Genomic DNA, 23,196 nt, shown 5'->3' with positions numbered 1-23,196 from the left:
CTACATTAATCTGTATAATTAAATAATATTTTCGCGTATAACTGCATGTTACGTGTCGTATATAATATATATATATCGTCCGGTCTGTGAATGTAACTTCCTCACATTATCGTACATAATACATCGCGGAACAGTAAATGTAATAAAACATTAAACAGCATTATAATGTATGTATGTACATCTACAAGGCTATAGTAGTATATAACGTTATATTATAAACTACATTTGTTCCTTTTTTCAGATCTTTCATTCTGTTTTGTCCCCGTTTTTTTTTTGTCAGACTCCTCGTTTGGAAACCTCACGCGGCGAATACTTGAGGTGCGTGACAATGATCATATGAAAAAATGAAACCAAAAAAAAAAAAAGCAGAGAATTTTTTTTTTAAAGAACATCGACCGACTGAAATAAGAATAATTTCGCCCCCCTTTTTTATTCTCCTTTTGTGCTCCGTTTCACAAACATCACCGACCAAAACTAGCTATCATTTTTATGATAACAATGGCACTGAACGCCTGCGTTATTCTGTGAGCCCAGTAGAGTCTGAAAAAAGAATAAAAAAAAAGAAAAGAAAGAAAACAAAAAATATAAAAGAAAATCAATATAGTCACTGACGTTAGACGCAATTGGAAAAGAATTTGAAAAAAAGCACTAGTATACTCACTTCAAAAGGCGGCTTCTAGCCTTGGTTAGGGTGTCTGGACTGTCTTTTAATATGTATTTTCTAATTCCAAGCATGTACTGATGAACGTAGGCATCCCAATCAATGTAGGTCATGTCGACGTTGAACTCGTTCGCATCACTCGTCATTTTTACGTCCTTGACTAAATTTTTCATATTATCAGCGTCGAATAACCATTCGTTTACAGCAAAAAATTCACCGGTTTTTGCAGCTTTCTCAAACCTTCGCGTTATCTTCATCATTCTGTGTATAGAGGAAAAATGGGAAATTATCATGCCAGAGGATTTACAAGTTGTTTTATCAATGATGATGATCATGATTATGATGATGATAAAGTGACAAACTTGTTGAAAGGGAAAAGAAATGACCGAAGACATTTTAAATTTTTGAAATAGAGAGACTGCATCTTCTATTCAACGATGATCAATTATGGTATGAAATGATTTTCTAATGATCTCGACTTGAACTTTGTCGAATGTTACAATGTACGATTACATCAGGGTTACAACAAGGTTTATGATCGAACAATTTGTCACAGAAGTTGCCGATTTAGCGTTGCGTATAAGAGTATTATATCAATGTATATCCGATAGTCGTTATCCCGTGTATCGATTTGGCGAAACTATCAATGAAAACATGTATCCTAGATTGAAAGAACTTCGGACAGAAATATGAGAAAGAATTACAAGTTAATCTGATTAGGTTGAGGAATCGGGATTTACTGCTACAATACACAATAATTAGAAATATATTTTTGTCGCGTTATACTTACATGGGCTTTCCACCTTGGCATCTGAGGACTAGGTCGATTATAAACGCTGGCAAAAAGTGCAAAATTCCGACCAATAGCTTGTGGATGAATTTATTTGTCCTGAAGGTAAATCCTGGATACCACATGACGTATTTTGTGGGGGAATCGATGGCGTGTTTCCTCGTCAGACTTCCAAATTCCGACCACCTGAAATGATAAATTGTATACAACGTCTACCAAACCATCGAACATTGATCGCGTGGAAAGAATGCGATCAAGTCAATAATACAGCTTCTTTCCTCCCTCGAAATCGGAGGGATCATGACAAACAGACTGGAGTGATTTGCTTTTCGATTGAATCGGAAAAGGGAGGGAAGGGGGGGGGGGTGAATTGGGTTGGTACCTGATCGGATTTAACGATCCACTTGTGCAGTTGTAGATCTGAAGTGATTTCGGCCTGCACATGACGTTGTGCCAAGCTGCTGATATCAGGGTGTTGACAACTTGATCGACCGGGACGACATCGACGATCAGATCAGCGTTGCAAACGATACTCCGTATCGTTCCTCGGCCAATTTCCATCATTATTCCTGTGTACGATTATGTGGTTTGGCTTAGAATTTGCATATCCAAGTGTGTATAATGCGAATTATCGATTTGCGCAACTACATGATCCAAACCGTGTTTAGTGAATTTTTTTCGCAACCTCGAAACTTCGGTGAAACTGATAGAAACGGGTCTTGGACAGGTAATTAACGCGATAACTGTGGCTTTGCGAAGGACTCGTCATTATATTATTATTAGTTGTGTTATTCACAACATGGAGACGGTAGCTTCACTATATGTATACACTGTGATTGCTAGAAAGGAACCTATCGTTTTACACGGATTTGAGAATACGGTAAGAGGTTGCTAATCGTATCCATACGCTGCGACGAGCATCTTTCGAGATTATCTCGCAGCCCCTCAACCGAGCGTCATTGAAAGGTTTCTAACGATACGTTGCTCGCTTGAGTCAGCTTAGCCGACGATAGTTTGAAACGTGATATCCTGAGATCCCTGTAGCTGTTCATGGCTAGACCCAACGTAGGTATGTACGTGTATAAGTACTTTCACCCAATTTTTTAATGATAATCGTACTAGCACCCCGAAGTCTCCTAAATTTCAAGGACTCGTGTCTCACCCTACGATAGCTTTATGTAACCGAAGTAGAATCGGATAAAACGAGGGTGGAATTACTCCAGGGTTTCTGTACCCTCTTACCGGAAATCAGTTTTAGGTCCGGCTATGACGTGTACTTATGGATCTGATTCAGAACGATTGATTGATGCGAAAATTCAGAGTTTTCTTCCGAATCCGAACGAAACGATTCACAAATTTCCTTTCCAACTTTGAAGGTGCGGGCCGAAAGATCAAGATTACGAAGAGTGGTCGAGGGGTCGAGAGTTATCGAGCTCACCTGTGATTCCGCAGACATTGTCGACCCATCCAGGAAACGGTTCCTGATAAGCCGCGCACACTATGCTGGGTCTGACTATAGCTATGGGCAAGCCGACACCCTTCGTCGAGACGATTTGTTCGGCGAGTCCTTTCGTCAGTGTGTAGGTGTTGGGATGCTTGCCGATTAGCCTCTTCTCCAGGAACGCCAACGTCTCGTCGTCGAGGTTTTCGCACATCTCTATCATCGCTTGGGGTAGAATTCTCGTGCTGGATTGTAAAATATATCTTAGTTACTGTTTGGATACTCAATTCATTGTTATACGTTATCGGGAACGAACGTGGGGGGTGTGGCTGAGCAATATGGCGGCGAGAATTGGGCTATTAGCAAATTGTTTCAGGTCACTAGTACGCGATTACGGAATTAAGGGAAATCGAGTCCAAGCTGCGAAGCTGCTTTAGTCGTTCAAGAAGGAATAAGTGTACCGAAAAAAATACGTTAAAAAAGCTATTTCAAAATTAAATATAGCACACTCGCAAGGAAGGTATTCCAGGTCGATCTCGCCGATTTAATTTCTTTTGTAACATGTTATAGAAAACAAAAAACTAAGCGACACGTATTTTTTTTATCCGCCATTGAACACTTTAAGGGGCCTCCAAAGTGAGGCATTTCGAGGGGCGATTTGGCAGTTTCACCCACAATAACACAATATTTTTTAACCAATCGAACTGGAAAAGTTACCTCATAACGAGAAATAAAAAATGTAATTTTCTCAATGAAAACAAAAATAAAACCGCCAAATCTCCTCTTGACGTGCCTTAATTTGGAGGTTAGTTTCACTCCCTTAAAATGTTTAATGCCAGATAAGAAAAAAAAAAAAAAAAAAATACGTGTCGCTTAGTTTTTAGTCTACTATAACATATTACAAGATAAATCAAATCGGAGGGATTGACCTGGGGTACCTTCCCTGCCAAAGTAGCTCATTATTTCACCAACAGATGTCGCAGCGCCATATTTTCGTTCCCAATATTTTTTTCTTTTAACCGATCCACCGTTTCTCCTCAATGAAACTTACGTGTAAACCGCTTCTCGGATACGCTTTTGATCCGCGTTACTGTAGGCGGTACTGACGTGGACGAAGCTGATTAAATTCTCAATGGACTTGCAGAGCTCTACCATTCGCTCGGTGCCTCGTGTATTGAGATTGACGGCTACTTTTAAGGGCTCGTCAAATCTGACCGTAGCCGCGCTGTGGAAAACTATCGTCACTCTCTGTATCAGCATCGCTCTGTCTTCGGGGCTGAGACCGAGATCCGGCATTGCGACGTCACCCTTGATCGGAATCACTTTGCCGATGTTACCGGGATACTCCCATCGTATTCTGTTGAAAACCTGCCGGTCACGTCGAGGGAAGAGAGGAAATTAGTAGTTTATCCTTTTTTCTTTTTTCTTTTTTATTCGGTTTTTGTTTAATCAATTTTTCAAATTCCCGAGGTAGGCTCGTTTCTCAATATCTATCGTTTGAAACCTCAGGACTCTGCGATTCTAGGACGGTTTTTCCCCTTCACGTGGAATACTTATATTGCTTTCCTGCTCCTGGGTAATGGATTCAGGTCGATGATTATTACACGCGCGCTTAGAGTGGTCGGCATTGTACATAATACATAATATCGATAAGTAGGTTGCCACCACGTGGACTAGGCATTGCATATACATATAGGATGGAAAGAATTTTTGTCGTCTTAAGAAAGTGAATAATCTGAAATACGGTTTCGGAATCTCGATGAAATACTAAATTGTATACATATATCTATTGACGAAGATGAGCCATCGTCCACGGTATCAATTAGTTCCTTTCATCCCAACGTATCGACGTGTCCTAATTGTTGCAGTACATTTTTATACGTTCGTAAATCCCTGTGTATAATTTGTGAAAAAATTATAAACACATAAATTTATTACATATATGTATTTGGTTGTACGTGCGTGTGTCAAAATCATTAGGGGAAAGTTATAACGTTGCTCAATGTTATATAACTTGTTGATTCTTAATTTTATTCAACAATATAGCTGCCTGTAATAAATTGTAACAGTGTAATAATTCTTCAACGATGACGCGTGTGGATTTCGTCCTTGAGCAACGTTCTACACTCCTCCTCGTAAAAGAAGTGAAAGACATACCTATATTTCTACTTTTAGTCGTTTCATTCCTATTTTATATCCTTCCCCCCCCCCCTCTCTCTCTCTCTCTCTCAATTGATCAATTATTACACCTAGTCATCAGTGGGCTCGACTATTCGCCTACTTTGTACAACCGGTTTAAAAAGTATATTACACACAAACTTTCATTATTCGTATAATATTGTAGATGTTACACGATCGGCATCTTGCCAACTTCGCTTTCATCTGGAATTTTAATACTCTTAGGTCTATAAAATAAACACGTTGGCTAAAAATATTCATTCAGTAAAGAAGTTGAACTCTGTATTTTTTTGGGGAAGGGGGGGGGGTCTTATTTTTTTTCACAACTGTGCAACCCGGATTACACATACAATTGTTTTTATTATAACTAACCCGTTAACTTTGCATTCCATGTAGCTGCATTCTTCATGAACTACTTTCCGAAGAACGTATGCAGATCACGTGACGATTTACTCGTATGTGGAAAGGATTTTTTTAAATGTAAATTTACTCTTTATTTTCATTTCGAACGCCGTTCTATCGGAGAATTTCTTCATAAATCGCGTTGTAACCTTTAATGCAATTTTTATGATTTTACAAATTGCCGTAGAAAAGTGAAACTTTGTCATTTATTTATCTTACGTATGTTATAAGATACAGGTCTGTATAACGTGGCAATCGGTAAGATGTATTGAAAATGTACGGTGAAAGTCGACTCGTTTTTATAAATTTCGATGACATTGAAAGAATGTCAATTCGATGAATTCAAAATTTCGCAATAGTACATTGGGTACCAAGGACGTGGAGCGGGCTTTTCGAAACCGAGTGTCAGGATTCGGAGGAGTTAATAAGCCCGCTTAGTCTTTGGTGCACACCGTATTCTCTGTGACGCATGTATGGATTTTTGCGTTTCTTTTTGGCATATTCACGTATTTATTAAATTATTTAACCAAATTTCACGTATTGGAAAGAAAAAAAAAAAAAAAAAAATGCGAAAATCGCGCACGCGTGTCAAAAATACCGTTTCATTCGTCCCTGGGAGAAAATTCGATCCCCGTCCGGCGAATGAAGAATCTCTTAACGCCGCAGAGAAGAGTTTGCGTTACGTAGGTATAATAGAATTGTAATTATCTATATTTTTCTGTTTTTAATTCCCTTTAACCCGACGTATCGTCATTATTGATTAGTCATACACAATGTTGCATGATAAAAGTACGTTTGTTTTTCTGCGCATATAACTGTGATTAATTGCAAATCATTATAGGTATACCCGTGTGTATAAATAAACCTTGAGGCCGAGTTGGGATAATATAACGGTTTGAAAGTGATTAGATTTTCATTTCTATTTATAAACGTAAAACCGTACCCGTGACGGTGTACGAAGACGATCTCTGCTTCCTGCGGGAATAAAGAAGTAAAAAGAAAAAAAAAGAAAAACGAACAAAAATCATTAAAAAAAAAAAAAAAGGTGAAAGGAAAAGAAACAGGAAAATGTATTTATGATCATTTTTACCGGGTTGTCCATAAGCTCCTGGTGCCTCTGTTCGACGGACTGTCCTTTCTTCGCGCGTATTAGAACGTAGATCGTGCCGATCCGAGGACAGGATCTTAGCAGCTTCTCGAGCAGCGCTTTGCCCAGGAAGCCAGTCGCTCCGGTGACAAGGATCACCGCGTTGGCGAAAAAGGACTCGATCGAGCCTCCCGCCACGCCCGCCTCGTCGTTTTGGTGTCCCGTCTCGGTATCCGCGTTTGTCGTACCCATCTTATTTTCACTCTCCAATGTACAGTTCAGCAGATCACGGTCACTGACGCAGCCACTGTAACACAACGGTGCATTGACCGAGTTTAAAATCCTCCGATCTGTTACACGCGGAGAGGATGTAGGAATGAATACATGTGGGTTTAAGCTGCTGCTTGGAAACCGAGGCTCCAGTCATGTCTCATTCGCAGCTTTTCTATACATTCATACGTACATACATACATATACATGTAGTGTAATGAGGTAGAAGAGAGATGCACCTGACACTGATACACTCGGAACAAATTCTCTGTACTTTACTGTCTCTCGATTTTTCCTATTCTTAACCTCTTATTGAAAACGATCCCACGCTTTGTCACCGAACCATCCATACACGTATATACATATTACAACTAACATTCAATTAGCGCGATAGTCACACCGGCATTTGTCATTATTCATATAACAGTCAATTAATAAATATTGCTCATATTTTTTTACCGTCGTTTGTTCCCGTCGTATACATATAATAATATCTATCTATATGTATGTACTTGGTATGTCAAATAAATATCGTTAAGTTGAAAATTTTTATACTTAAAGAATTCTATGACTTTAACTTTTCAAAGTACGCGCATGTTCTGCTTTATTACACTTTACTCAATATCAGAAATTAACTGTAAATGACGGAAAAAACAACCTTTTCCGTTATACGCTAACGTTACTACGTAATTCTGCAATCTCGTAATAACACAAGGAGATTAGAACGGAATACAAGTCGGTGCAACTTGCAAGTCGGCTCGACGTAATTTCTTAAGGCAGAGAAGTCTGGACCTCGGTCAATCTCAAGTACAGTCCGTACTTCTTCTCTGTACCCTCGAATTCTCACACACGGCATTCTGGGGTTCCCGATGTAATCATACGTCGGTACTTGCTATTCACGTTGCATAGTGTAGACTGATACGAGCCTTTGCGCCGGCGGATAAAAACTGATAGATAGGTATAAGGGAATCGATCCATCCGTTAATATAAATGATAGCATGAACGGCAACTCGGCGATATTCCGTTGCTCTAGTCCTGTAAGTGGGTGACTTCGTTTCTCGTGAACTAGGCGTAGATATGCTCTATGAGTCTGTGTCGTGGGACTCATTTGCTCGCTTTAAACGTGGTTTGAAAATTTTTCGTTACTTCGATATCGACTCAAAGTTTATCTGCATATCGTATTTCTGCTGTCTAAATTTTTTTTTTTAGCTGTCGATACTACAGTTTCAACATTGAATATGTTCGTTTGGTTTACCAAATTTTTTTCACACAAATAAGGACTTAACATCGATTTATTGCTTCATTAACGTATCAAATTACCGAATCTGGTTCGTAAAATATATACGTTACGGGTATAACCTTAATCAAGTAGAAAAGTATGATATGTGTACTGGATTTTCTAATTATACCTATTATAATAAACTAATTCGCATTTTGTACAGAGAATTGTTTTTTTTCGGTTATGATGAAAGAAATAAAATTCAATCTGCTTGTTATTTATGGGTACATAAAAATTTCACGATATGTCAATTTGCATGTAAGAACGTCTCAGACGGTGAACAGGGGACTCGGTGTATGCATTGTGAATTAGGCTTGCGAATCTTTGTTCGACTTTTTTTCTTTTCTTACGGAACTCTCACGAAATATTTTATTCCTTGATTGCAGAACCGAGAGAGGGAGAAAGGGAGAGAATCTCAATATTTCATACATAGCAACACGAAGGGGAGAAAATTGGGGGCTGAAGATTGTGGCGTATTGAATTTTCGAACGACTTCGTTTTCCAGCTCGTCTTAACCACGCGAGCGAAACTTTGGATGTAAGGAAAAGCCGATAATTAGCTATAGATGTGTACAATGTATGTACATACATACGTGTTGAGAATATAGAATAAGTACGAAACTTTATAAACATGCGGTAAAATATATATATATATATATATATATATATATATATATATATGTATATACTTATACAACGCGTGTAAGTTATAATTTGGTTCATCAACATTCCCTTGCCATGTTTTTTTTTTTTTTTTATTATATCCTTTACCCACTTATTTTTCTTGTTGTAAATCTTTCCTCGGTAACAAAGTCACGGTTCTTAACTTTTTTGTGTAACCATATTAAACGGCAAAGATAAGTTATCTGCAGATGCTTTGGTGTGCTTAATTTTATCCGTATACGTCAATTGTCAGGAACGCACTTTATAACGCTCCAACCAATGGCGATATCACTATTCTTCCCTGAACCTTAGCCCGATGACGTTATTCTTTCTTATATCTCATGTTAAAGGAACGCATTTTTTCATCCCGCATTGCTCGTTGCTGGAGGACGTTTCTTTAGCTATCGCGATGACAAAGGATCGTGCAATAGTTCAGATCGTCATTGTTATACCCACCCAGACACCATACATCTTAACGTCGTCAAAAAGACGTCTAAAGGATGTCTTCTTGCCCGTTTTCTAATATTCATAAGGCCCCAAGGACATCTTTATAATGCGCATAAGACGTCCTTTGGATTTTAAGTTTTGCGCTCTCTTACGTTTTGAGGATAAACTCTCTCCGACGAAATAGATCTGCTTATTGGCAGAAAAAATATACAAATATTTAATTCAATTAAGCGTGTGACGGAAGGATGTTTTGACCCAACTGCTGCAAAACTTTTGCAGCTAATGATGATTATGATGCAGATGCTGATTATGATGACCTGAGAATTATTAGTAAATTGGATACCTAATGTTCATATTATACCCGAGATTATACCTTCGGAATAACTGCAGAGATTAAACTCATCCTTGGTGAAGGTTTGAAGAAAAAAAAAAAAATAATTTTTCACAGTAAATGTGATGAATCTTATCATATTTTGTCCTCTGATCTATCGTAAAACACACCTGTTTCGCATCTGTGTCATTGAGGGATCAATAAACTTGTGAGTAAATGTGTGTTCGTATTAATTTGAACTCGCACAGTATTTTAAACGCAACGTATATATGTATTCATTATAATATACCTAAAGTACAAGCCTGTATCGATTAGGAATAGAGAAAACCTTGGTCTATCCGTTGAAGTCTGACATCGCATGGCTTACATTATACGACTCTGTTTCACTTTGTATTATTTGTTTTATGATAATAACTATTTTTCGTATCCTAGTAACAGTTGTTGCGACAACCGCGCGGATGAAGAATCGATGATGAGCGAAATGAATTTTTAGTTAAGTATTTCGTTTCAGCTGGTGCTCTGCATGGTTTAAAATGACTTGGAAAAATTTAGGGGATCTTGGTTTTGATCGTTGGGTTAACATTCGAACATTTTAGACAGCTGATTGTTGTGTTTTAGTAGAAACTGAATTACGCTTTTTTGATTTATGTTCTTTCAAACGTCGCTACGCGATTACAAAATTGGCAAGGGGTTTAAAAAAAAATTTAATTTTCTCCTTCGTTGCTCTGGATTAAAATATTGTGGAATAAAAAAGAAATTTATTCACTGTATAATAGAATATTTTATCGCCGCGGCGAGCTGTTGCTGAAAATGATGATATCATATTTCTAATAAATTATGAATTATCCCAGGTTGCCACGACTCGTGTTGCTATAAATACATATTTTATCTATAGGTATGTAAATTTACAAGGTTTATAAAACAGTATTGTAACGGGAAATTGTTTATACTATATACTATACCTATTGCTAAAGATAGTTGCCGCTTTGGTAGACGATTCGTATCAATTATGACTATTTTAGGATTGCAAAGTACCTCTTAAGAACTACTGGATCGAATAATTTATCCGTTATGCAGATATATATGTATGATGTAAGATTATACAGTATAAATAGTTAAATACTTATTTGTGTAACCTCGAAATGTTATTCGTCGAGCGTAAATATGTGATTGTGTATATCCTAAAGACTTGCCATTCGTTTCTCAAATACATAAAATCATGACCGCACGTTTCTCATAGCCTACAATCAGTTTCAACAAGTTATAATAGTACAAGGCTGAATCGGCCGGGTGGTTCAATTACACCCTATTACAATTTCTGTCGTATATCATTCTCGTGGAAGAATTTGTTCGAGTTCGTTTGAAAGGCGACGTTTCATCCTACCTACACGAATTCATCTTAAATATCATAATACCAGTCACAAATGTTGTGGACCAAAAAAAAAATAATCACAAACAAAGACATAACAAAATGGTTACTTTTTACACTGCATAAACAGATTAATTCTACATAGATCTTTGTATTCATCGCTCGTATAATCGCGATCAGTAATCGACTTCGAATTATGATTTACGATCACTGCACATTTACATCCTGGGTGTATCCGCATGATAAAGTTCGTTGTATTTTCTCGATCAGGCTGTCATAGAGAGTTTTTTCGATTGTATTAACACGTCGATGCCAACAAACCGACCCGTATCAAGGTATCGTTACATAAGTGACATGTGTAACGGCGAAATTACGCTCTCGCAGAGTTCATTGTACTTGTATATACATATATATATTTATATTTATATATATATATATTTATATATATATATATATATATATATATATATATATACATGTATAGTATATACGAGGAGTAACAGCGGATCGTATAATATCATCGTAAAAGAAATGTCGCAGCTGGGTAAATAGGCGTGCTTTCGAACGTGTATCATGCTTGTGTGTATGTGTGTGTGATTGTCAGTGTATTAGCACACGTGTCCAAGAATATCGAACGGACGATTTCGTCAAAAAATTTTATATACCATGCGAAAATTATGATTCGGCAGATGTTGTAATATTTGAATGAAATAGACGAAAATAGTATTTACTGTAATAAAAAAAAAAATAAATAAATAAATTCTTACATGATTCGTAAACGTGCATGAAAACTCGGGATCAATCAAGATTACTGAAAGTTCATTTGAACTGTATATATAAATTATGAACCAGACGATATTGATACGTTGCTTACAAAATTAGAGATCTAATTTATAACTGCGAAATACTGTTCAGTGGAAATAATGATTTTTTTTTTTTTTGCGGTGACTGTACCAATGCATATTACATATCCTGGATATAATGTATATTTCGATTTTCATATACTCACGCGCCATTCCGTCTCTCTTGTGTATTATAAGGTACCTATATATACAGGTATTGTAATGTGTAAGTACAGTCGTTGAAGAAAATATATCGCAAGGTTCGTAAAACGAGAACGCGTGCTCTTTTCCAAGAATTTAATTACGCGCGGTACACTTTGCCTAGATATTATGTAGATGATAAGTGGAACGGATTTTTATACCCACGTGCGTTGAGCTATGCGTGATCGAAATTTGAATTAAGTACGTATTTGGAAGTATAAACGATGCGGGATATATTTCTTGATAAACTGCGGATCTACATATTTCATTTTACATCCGCTACTCTGGACTCGATCGTTTAATTTCCGTCTTATTGTTTCACTCCGTATTCTATGCCTGATGATAATTTTAGACGCTGTTAGAAATTTTTCTTCGTTGCAGAGGGATACGAGGAGGAACTACACGACAAGAAGGTCACGGGTCGATCCGGATTGCGTCGGGATGGAATTACTTTTAAGAAGGAAAATTCAACTTGTGTTTTACAAAGCGCGTACGGAATTTGAGAATGAAAATAATTCCGTGTTTCATCGATCTTGGTAGATACAGATTCCCGGTATTTCGGTACACACGTGCATGTGTGTAGACACTCGACGAAATGTTTGTGCAGAACCGAGAATGCGGCCGAAGATAAGGAAGATACGTTGTTCTGAATTATCGAAACTTGACGACACGATTTTTCGTTATTCCCTTAAATCGAAACAGTTTTGAGATTTTTTAAAATAAATGTATACTAATCGAGGTGCGGGATAATCCTCTCATCTTTCTAACTTCTCTACGAAATTTTGTTACGACATCGGTTGTGAAGGATGGTTGGTTCTGTTTGCTCGATAATCGCGTCGTTGCAGTAACCAAACTAGCCGTTTGGTTCGAAGATCAGATTTTCCTACTTACATGCGGTTGAAACTGCTTCCCCTGTTTCAACGAATCGCCAAGTTAGCCTTACCTAACTATTTTCATCTCAATCGCGTCTATTTACCCCGAGATCTAAAACTCGTGTCCATAAATCCATACAGAATTTAGAACTCTTTAAGATCCGCATACGTCAGTAGTTATATCAATGTATTTTTATATAAATCAGCTGATCCCAGCCTCTTCACGATTGAGAAGCGATTGCAGGCTTGATTCTCATGCTCGAATATCGTAGGAAATATTGTTTGACATGAAATTCAGTAACTGCCAAGTGAGACCGATTCCTCTTATCGGTTTTGCAAAGTAACGCTTAGACACGGTGATATCGTTTCCGATATATCTGTAGAAGAAGAAACGACGCCGTTAAACTACAATCGTAACTTTACCCAACACCAAAGTTACGTAACGCGATGAAAAAGCTTCGCAACACTTCGCAACACTTCGCAACACTTCGCAGACTGCACTTGAACCAACAAAGCTCTACAGGTATTTCGTTCGTCTCTCGGTCTCCTTAATAACTTGCACGAAACTATTCTATCCACACGTTTTACTTTGCCGCAGTTAAACATTGGCGCGAAGAATTTATCCCTATTCCGCAAAGTGTCGATGAAGTTGGTTTGAAAATTCATCAAACTCTACGTCTCGTTTTCTTCCGTCACTTTCCTTATCTTCGCTATATGTATACATACCTATACGTATATGAATCATACTCACGTCAGGATAGATCAGTTTTTACCCTCCCTTACGCACTCGAGCTTCTCTTCACCGGTCTTTCGTCCCGACATTCTCTGCCCCTTATGCATCGGCTTATCCACCGCCAACTTCGTCCCGTTACATACGTTAAATTCTAATTACGATCTTGATCGATTACTCAGGCCAAGTGATCGTCTTAAACGTTCAATTTTTCTACTTTACGCTTCAGTCAATCCGAGTCCGACCGTCACACGCGGCTCTAACGGCCCCCGGTACACTCACTGCCTGTCGAATAGGGGATAGAAATTTTCTTGCCGAGGGGTGGGGTTCGTTCCTTCGTTCCCCTGCTTGCCTGCCTGCCTGCCTGATGCCTGCCTGATGCCTTTGTCGGCTCGCTCTTTTTTCTATCGATCATTTGCACCGCCAGATGGCACCGCTGACAAGGGTTGCACGATACGCGGAGGGGTGTCTGTACCGACGGATTTCCTTTTATCCCGACCGAAGAGACGCCGTTTTCTTAGTTTTTATTTATTCATTTATTTGGTATTTTACGAATCGCCCAGACTTCGTACACTTTGTATAATTTAGATATTTGCAGTCAGTTTCGAAATCGTGGTAATCGATTTTATCAATTATTATACCCTTCGTTTACAGAAAATAATTATCGGCCTATCCTCATCAGTCCTCATTTTAAAACTTATTTTCGGTTTTCAATGTTTCACTATAAGTTTTATTTCTCATCAATAACGGAAAGAAAATTATGAAAATGAAATTACCTCACTTCCATTGAATACACGGGCGATCAACGAAACTATGAATTTGAAACACTTTTAACCCTTTGAGTCAGCCTTTATACTATATTATAAGTCTTATTACGAATCTGAAATCAGATTTCTAAAATCACAAATTTCATCGAATACGGTTGAAAAACTTTATGCAGGGGTTCTCGGGGTCGTTGATCGGACTCGCTGCACTGAATTTAAAAAATCTGATTTCAGATTCGGAATCAGTGACCCGTAAAACCTCTGGCCAGAGTTTTTTCTCCGGATTCGATCGCATTTGAAATTTTCATCCGTCATAATAAATCCGCTATCTTGAATTTTTTCAAACTAAAAATTAAATACAAATTTTTATTTAAAAAATGTCTTCAATTAATTTTTCTCTCACAATAATGATTTACATTATATCACAATAACTACAACCGAGTGTTGAAAACATACTAGTACACTATCAGAAATAGGAAAAAACCGCAAAAAAATGTCTGAAAAGTTTTCTGACTATCCAAAAAGGAAAAAAAAAATGAATACAAAATTGGTGGTAAACATACTTATTTCTATGACTCAAAGGTTTAAGTATGTGTTTTACTATTTCACAATTCTGCAGGCGAGTCGGTACAGTTTTGTCTAATTTCTCACTGCCGTATGTATGTAGCAACAATTCTATACTTACATATATACCACTGCAAAGATTAACAATAAATATTGTCCTCGAAAGTTCGCAACTACAAGTGTAATAATAATAATATATACGTATAATATACGTGTATGAGATAATGCAGTAGTGATAAGTAACAATGGAATTTTATTATCCTATCTTGCCACCATTTTACCTTATTATAGTAGCTATATGATATTATCTGAGGTCGCACAGCCTTACATGTTTCGTTGGGCAAACAAAAAAAAGGCATTTTTTTGGTAGTTTCGACGCAGGTCGAACGGACAGTTTCTAATGTGTGCCGGAGTTTGCAAATGCTCACAGCAATTATAGGCTGAGGCACTTTGTGTTTTCACTTAACGTTTTGTGTCCTCATTATATCAATGCCCGTGATTATCATTTCGAGTCTCTTCATTGCCGTTTGCAACGATCCGCAGCCTCTGTTCAAGCTCGTTTTCTCCTCGCCTTATTTTTTTTCTTATTCCTGTATATTATAGTAAACAGTCATAAGTCATGCCTCTGATGCCTCTTAGGTAGTTTTGACACCTCATGTTAAGGTGGAAGACGGGTTAAAAAAGAGATATGACGCTCATATGTTAAACGGTTCAATTTTATTAATAATATGATAAAAGAAGGAATGAGGAAAAAAGAAAGTAAAAAAAAAATCGCACGTGGATTGGGCGTTAAATAATTTCCATCGCGTGACTCACTCGTTTATTTTTAAACTCTACACTATACTTGTCTATAGCAGTAGTTTCATCGTGTTCGTAAAGCTGCTTTATAATATATATATCCCACATTCTTAATCTCAATAAACTGTAGCATTCCTTAACGTCTGTAACTATCGAGTTGAGACATTGCTTTTTATTTTCAAAAATTTTCACAAAAATCATTCGAATTATACGTGAATTTTCTAAATGTTTCAATTATTAAAAAATTATTTTCTTTTACGTCTTTTTTCAATTCGTCCTGATTTTTCTGGGCGGGAAACGAGATATACCTTAATTAGTGCATATTTTTTGATTCGATTTTATGCCTATGATTACTGTTTTCTGTAATTTCGACCATGTAAATAATTCGGTATCAAAATCTTGCAAGTAAGTAGATATTATTTTTTCTTCACAGTCGAATCAGTCGTCTCTTGAATTTTAAGGCACGAAACTGCTGATAAATTCAATCATTTTCACTCTAATTCACCGACTTCTTATTACACATTTTATGCATACATGTGTGGAAATTTGTACACATAGAGCGTATAACTTAAACAAAAATCCTTTCGTTTACTATAGCTGCACGATCACTCGATCGGCGTTCGCTTGGCATTCGTTGTCGATACAATCGTGAAATCAATTAGTTTTCATAGTTATAACCTTCGCATAATGCAGGACCGATCTCAATGGAATTGCAATAGGTATAATGTAGTCAATAAAGTAGGGCGAAAAGTGTTCGAGATTGCAATTCGTCAAGTTAACTCTTTGGCCGAATTAAATTATTGTGGAGGGAAATCAATCGATTCATTCGATTCAAAGGATGGAAAAAGTAAAAAAGAAATTCTAAAATTTATCCATTAAGGTAGAATAATTTGAACTACTTTTTTCGTTTCTCTAATTGTATTTTTATTTATTTTTTTGCTTCTTCGTCAAGCCTGCGTCATCCGTACGAATTAAAAGGTGAGATTTTTTTTAATTAAAATTTTTGTTCGCGCCGTTTAACCGCGGCTATGACTGTCGAATTTTTAAAAACAGTAATTGTTATACTCACTCGCAAAATTCGACAGCTGGCAGTTGCCGGAAACGGCATTCGTAACGTATATTAATACATAGAAGAAATTAGAGCCTCGCGAATTAACTGCAATATTCTCGCCGTCGAATGCAGTATTTTTACGACCCTTGAAATTTTTCCATCTCTACTTTTAAACGTTGGCTCAGCGTTAACTACAACTTTCAGACAAAAATGTTCAGAAACAGAATTTTTGAAAAAATACAAATCGAAAATAACTATCACAGGCTCGATCCCACTTTTTCATAATGAAAATAAATCAGTGTTTTTAATTGTAGAATTCGTAAAAAAAAAAAACCAATAACAATAATAATACGCATTTAGAGATTTGAAAGAGGAACAAAAATGCTGATTGAAACATTTCTTCTATAGTTATAATTTAAACTGTACCGCAATCCAAATTATTAAAATTGCAATAAAACCCCTTGAATTGAGGCAAAATATTTTTTTTTAGAAAAAATGCGAGTTTAGAGAATCCAATAACGTGGAAAAAAATTTACACTCCATGATATTTATTCTAAATCATACTATTAACGTGAATCCAATAAATTATTTCTTCCTCCGTCCTTCCCTCAATCACTATATCAATATTATCTTTTTTCGCGCGATAAAAAAAAAAAAAAACTGTCATAATCGTCATCCATCATTTCGAGTAGAAAAATTTCTAAGCAAAACGGAGGGTAAAACAAAGTCGGCAAACTTTTTGTTACTGCTTCGAATAACGCTGACACTTTTTTTTTTTTTTTTCTTAATAAAAATTCACCGTCAAGTGTACGGAATTTGCGCGGTAACCGGAGATTTCCGATTGCATCGATCGTCGGATCTATCGACTAGGTAGGTCATTGATCATCTACTGCACTCGCAGCACCTGCAGGGCAGCTTTCGTATTTTCTCTAGACGCACTTCCTACCTCTTGACCGATTTGAAAAGCGATTGGACTACTTTTCACTCATCCGTTATGTTCATATTAATTTTTTACTTCAGCTATGCATAAATTTACGTTAGAGCAGGAATTGGATACACGGTACTTGTGTGATAGATATGCACATAATAAACACATGCATTCGTTAGAAATCATACGTGCTGCACAAGTAAAAACTCTAGCACATTTGCACCTCGCGATCACACAAACGAATATGCAACCTGTTGCGGAAGCACTTTCTTCAATTCACTGTATATACATACATATAGTATTTATCTATTTAATTATTAAATTAAAACTTGCATCTAAATATATATATATATATATTTATAATATACATTAAATTATATTATATGTTCACTTTGGTTAATTCGAAAAAAACTTCGACTCAAACTTACCGCTTTAACCTCCGTGGGCAACAAATGAGATTAGATAAGAAAGAAACAGGTGATAACAAAAAAATAATTTACCAAGAACAAGGAAAAAAACTTCAACACTCAGAAATACACGGAACTGAAATTTTCGAGGAGATAAATAAAATAGAATGTTTTTATTATCTTTTCTACAACTGTACGGTATTACGGAATTGAAACAGGAACTTTATTGTCATTATCATTATGTTTATTATTATTATTATTATTGTTCTTGTTGTTGTTGTTGATATTTTATTATTATTATCATTATAAGTACGGTATTAAGGACCGCGTGTGCAACGTATTAAATTTATTAAATTTACTTTCAGTTGCAGTCCTGTAACGAACTGTAGCAACAGTTCTTCTACAACTGGCGCGAAAGCATGCGGCGGTACGCCTCTAAATATCTTTTACCGCATGCAATCGCTACTTTTCTCCCCACCAATTTCATCTCGCCTGCATACAATGTTCAGTATAATTTCCACAAGAGGCGGCGTTTCATTTCACGCGGGACTTTACCTTGATATACATATTAGGGTAGCCGTTATTTCGAATTTGGAAAAATTTTATTTTTTTACTTTCAGAAGAGAGAGAAGAAAAAAGAACACGTGCGTAAAGTTTGTAAGCGCTCACATGATTTTAATAAGTGGCTCTAAAAAGTTTTTTTTTTTTTTTTTTTTTTTTTTATTTATGGAAAATGCATGCACCGTTTTTAGATCAGAAAAATAAAATATTTATTACTGTATGTATAATGTCAGTAGGAAAGAACTGAAAATTGGCACACTTTTTGGGTATATTTCGTGGTATGAAATGGAATTTTTGAAACAAAAAATTTTTTTTTGCATTACCATCGCAAACTATCACTAATTTTATACGATCACTTTGTGTAATGTTACAAGTTTGAGTTTTATTATTATTGAATAAACGTGTGAAAATTGTACTTCGTACAATCTCTTAATATGCTCAAAAAATGTGTCAAATTTCAAATTTTTTCGATTGATATTATGTGGTTAACTAATATTTCAGTATTGTTATCGAAAGAATATATACGTATATTACGATTAAAATTTTCGAAAAATTTTTGCCCAATCCGAAATAACGTCCAAACTAATAAACACAGTCTAATACGTTTGTGGTTATTATTTTTTTGTACGCATGTTGCGTGTAAATAAATATCTATTGCAAATAAATTTCAGATGTTCTTGTTTTTTTTTTTTTGTTTTCATGTTGTAGCCGTCAAGTTTTTATGAATTTTTTCGATTTGGAATTATATACTTCTTTTACTGCTTATGCAGAAATTTGATTATTTGTAAGTTTTATTAATTCTATTCTCTTGCAATTCCTTAATTCGCACACGCGTTATTTGCTAAGTTCACGGATAAAGGGATGCTAATGTTAAACTTTTTCATTTGAATCGAATTTCTGCATTCCGACTGAACGGAGTAAGGAAACATATGATTTGTAGAAAACGTCAAAAATTTGAAAAAACTTGCTCGCTGTGTCGAGATAACAATAGATAGTCGAAGCGATTTTCTGATAATTCTAATCACCGTAATCTCTAGACTTTGATGCTGTTGCCTCGATTTATATCCTCACATCTGCCGCACGCAGGATGAGGAATTTGAAGAAGAGAAGAAAAACGTAAATAAGAAGTTTGGCTCAGCCGGAAACGTTGCAGCTTCGGTAAAATACTTTTCACTGTGCCAGATAATCCAGGTCGTCGGACTTGATTCTTGAAGAGGATCCGCACGATCGTCGCGCATGCTGCTGCAGAGAGATCGGTGACCGGATTCAGTCGATAACGGTTCCGTTTTCGTTCTTAATCAAACACGATGGCGGATGTCTTATTTCCAAAGAACTTGCAGCCAACCCGTTAGTCACGTCTCGGTTCCGCAGATTTCACTTTATTTGCATAACAAATTTTTCTACATTTATTCTAAGATCACTCACGCACATCGTCAATCATATTTTTATTCATTTTTATTCTTTTTCTAACTGATTTCATGAAATTCGGCTCATGTTTATCCACGACAGCCAACTCTCGTAAATAATATTTTCTCACCTTTGAAATTTGCTCGTGAAACTGCTGCGGTATATAGTTAACGGAAACGGGAGTAATAAAATATGGTCGTTTCCGGTCACTTTTATACATTGCATATATGTTTATGTAAAATTAAAACTGTTCTAAGAGTTATTAAAAATAAAATAATAAATACAGCGTTAGTGCAGGTTATTCTAATTCGGTGACCCAATTTTTTTTTTTCTTTTTTTTTTTGCTTGTTTCTTCGTCGCAGGAGGTCGCATTCATCGAGTCCATACTTGGGGTAAGCCACGTTTTACCGTATTTTAACGATTTATATTACCTAGCTGTGAAGTGAAGCATGATTGAGATTTCAGTCAAGCGGTGAAAAGTTTTTACACCGGTCATACATTATGAAGATTAAAAAATCTGCGGCTCTTCAATTCTGAATTTAAATTCTTTTAATTCGTTGCTCATGCAAAGCTGACAGTTCAGCCAAAAATGTGTGGATGGTGGAAAAATTTTTCACCCTCAAAGAGTATTCCGTGATACTATATTGAAAATATGTTGTTATCGTTATTACGCTGACACCGTTTCAATTTTCGGGGTTTAAAGAAGTATGAAATTTGAAAAAAAAAATTCTCAATTTTATTCATACCATTTTATATTATTCAAAATAACAAATTTTTTTCCTTTTATTAGCTCTGATTCGTCTGCGAGTTTTTCTTCTTTATTTCACACCTTTTCACACTGCACTCAAGAAGCATAAATAAGCTGCAGGCTTCTTAACCGTTTCGCGTCACATATCTTCTTATATAGTTACTGCAAATATTTATGTACCAAATCTCGACTGGCGTATTATATAATTAAATAATTTTGCTTTGCGTATGGTAGAGGATAAAAGTAACTTCTGATAACATTTGAAGTGCCCCGAAACGAGAGCGAGTTCGAGTTTGCACACTAGAGGGAGAGAAAAATTCATCATGTATAGTATATTGTATGTAAATTGTATGAATATAGTGAGTGGATATATAAATAAATATTTACAAGACATCAGGAAGTGGATAATATAAATAATATACGACACATATGGTCGAACGATTGGTAGGGTTTGTAAACTTCGTTATAATATATTTTTGACACATCCGTTGAAGGAAAGAGAAGCATTTATTTATTTATCTATTTTTCTTGTTTCCTAAGCAAATGAATTGATTTCGCTTTCACGAATTCTTTGAATTGCCCGTTTTAAGAGAAAGAAGCGTAATGTCTACGTATAACTGCGTCATAGTCCATATACGAAGGATTGATTCTAATGCTGTGGAAACTGCAGGAAAAGCTTGATCACGAATCAATCACGTAACGTGTAACCGACGTTTATAAATGGCACGAATGCGCTTAAATGCGATCAAATGCGTTTACTTTCACTCGAGGCATGATTGCAGGAGAGAAAAAGAATTAAATGACAAACTTGAATCCCGTCGACGTCAACTATTCCGGATATTCGAACCTGTGCCTAGTGGTAGGCACTTACCTACCTATATAGATTGCATGCATCCTGTAATATCATAAATATTTCACTTTTCATTTTCAGATTTTTAACTATCCTATTTATCGTTATTTTTTCATTCTAAATAATTTTCCCGGATTTGTATAATACTTTAGTTTATCGAAAAGCATATAATTAATCATGATTACAGTAAAGAGATTTCGAGAGGATAGATATTCTTATTTGAAGTGAAGATGACCGGTGCATTTCACATTTTTTTTTTTTCTTAAAAACAATTTCATTTGAAAAATTGAACCCATCAAATTGCAAAATTCGAATATTCGTAATCTTTAGATCGATCAAACTTGGCAAATAAGTCGATGACGAAACTACGATTGCGCTGCTCACGTTCACCCGAATGAATAAAAACATAGAGAAATAAGTAAATTTTTACGCCAACGAATTATCAATTGAAAAAGTATTTACAGTTATAAATAAAAACATTGTTGCTGTATTAGATCCTGTTAAAATTACGTGAAAAACGCAGCTAGAAAAATAAATTTAATGCGGTGACGTAGGAAAAAAGTTGCGATTTTTTTATACGATTATTCAAACTTTTATCGGCTATAAAAACTATAAACAATCAATCAATAGTTTTAATGCATGCAGGGCCAGAGATAAGGCAAATAAATATCAAATTAACTTTTGTTAAATGCAATCGGTTGATGATTTTCAGAGATATCAAGGCCTACATCAGTTCCAAAAACGTAATTGAAAGTTTTCTTATCGTTTCGATCATTAGGTCCGTTAAACGGAACCATCAGATATAATCCAAATTATTCATAACTTATTAGCCAATCCACCGGCAACCCTGGGCCATAAAGATGGATATGAGACTTTCTTAATGGCCGTTAAATTGTTCATCTCTATTTCTACAGTGTTGACTTTTTTTCGAGGCAGCTGCCTTTTTGCCGCACGTGGAGGCACGTCCGTTCTTAAAATTGCGACAGCTTCACAGATTGTGGCAATTTTCCGAAAGTATATTATAAACATATTTCTAACAGCTTGTGTACTACAGTCAAAGTAACAAGCAAAGAAATAGCTATTATTAAAAAATTTTGACAAGAATATCTTCCTGTAGGATGTTTATTATATGATAATCAGCACTCCGATTGATTTGATATAACGAATGTCAATAATATTGTTTTTACTTTCACAACAGAAGAAAAAACAACAGAAATTGTTCAACAAAAACCAGTTTTCTCAACTTGTTCGTTCTTGAAATTGGCCATTCGCCCTGCAGAGCAATGTCAACATCATTTCATGTTGTTAATTAGTGGTTATTCGTTTTATGCATTCGCCAAATAATTATCATGTAACGCTACGAATGCGAGAAAAATTCGTTCATATATACATATATATATATATATATACCTCTGAGACCAGCTTTATTAAGTAATAATTTTAAATGGTCCTTGATTTTTTTAGTTTTATTACCATATTCATCAATGATCAACATCACATAAGCCCAACATTCTTCCATGATAAATAACAACTGTCATAAATAACAAGCCCATAAT

At 35.9% G+C, this 23,196-nt stretch overlaps 1 protein-coding gene across 2 annotated transcripts; it reads right to left on the bottom strand.

Moving 5' to 3' along the window:
• Window positions 1-433: 433 nt before the first annotated feature.
• Window positions 434-18,132, bottom strand: LOC124409258 (putative fatty acyl-CoA reductase CG5065). 2 transcript variants are annotated; one of them, XM_046886767.1, is made up of 8 exons: window positions 18,096-18,132; window positions 6,563-6,866; window positions 3,944-4,260; window positions 2,890-3,137; window positions 1,834-2,020; window positions 1,452-1,637; window positions 662-922; window positions 434-540 (listed from the first exon to the last, which is right to left on the bottom strand). In XM_046886767.1, exons 2-8 carry the CDS (start codon window positions 6,809-6,811, stop codon window positions 462-464), a joined length of 1,527 nt encoding a protein of 508 aa, XP_046742723.1. In that variant the 5' UTR covers window positions 6,812-6,866; window positions 18,096-18,132; the 3' UTR covers window positions 434-461. The 2 variants fall into 2 exon arrangements, with proteins under 2 accessions (XP_046742723.1, XP_046742722.1); XM_046886766.1 differs by lacking the exon at window positions 18,096-18,132 and adding an exon at window positions 13,588-13,702 and having other exon boundaries at window positions 6,563-6,865.
• Between the last annotated feature and the right edge of the window lie 5,064 nt (window positions 18,133-23,196).

Source organism: Diprion similis, chromosome 8 (assembly GCF_021155765.1).
Source record: "Diprion similis isolate iyDipSimi1 chromosome 8, iyDipSimi1.1, whole genome shotgun sequence".
NCBI classification, from domain to species: domain Eukaryota; kingdom Metazoa; phylum Arthropoda; class Insecta; order Hymenoptera; family Diprionidae; genus Diprion; species Diprion similis.
This window is presented reverse-complemented; position numbering and strand designations above follow the sequence as displayed.

Bases quoted from the DNA above. Each gene is read 5' to 3' on its own strand.
- LOC124409258 (XM_046886767.1), bottom strand. From the start codon at position 6,811: ATGGGTACGACAAACGCGGATACCGAGACGGGACACCAAAACGACGAG. The intron at 3,138-3,943 runs GTAAGTTTCATT...TTTACAATCCAG, and splicing joins ATCCGAGAAGCGGTTTACAC to CACGAGAATTCTACCCCAAG. The intron at 923-1,451 runs GTAAGTATAACG...CTCTATACACAG, and splicing joins TGCCAAGGTGGAAAGCCCAT to AATGATGAAGATAACGCGAA.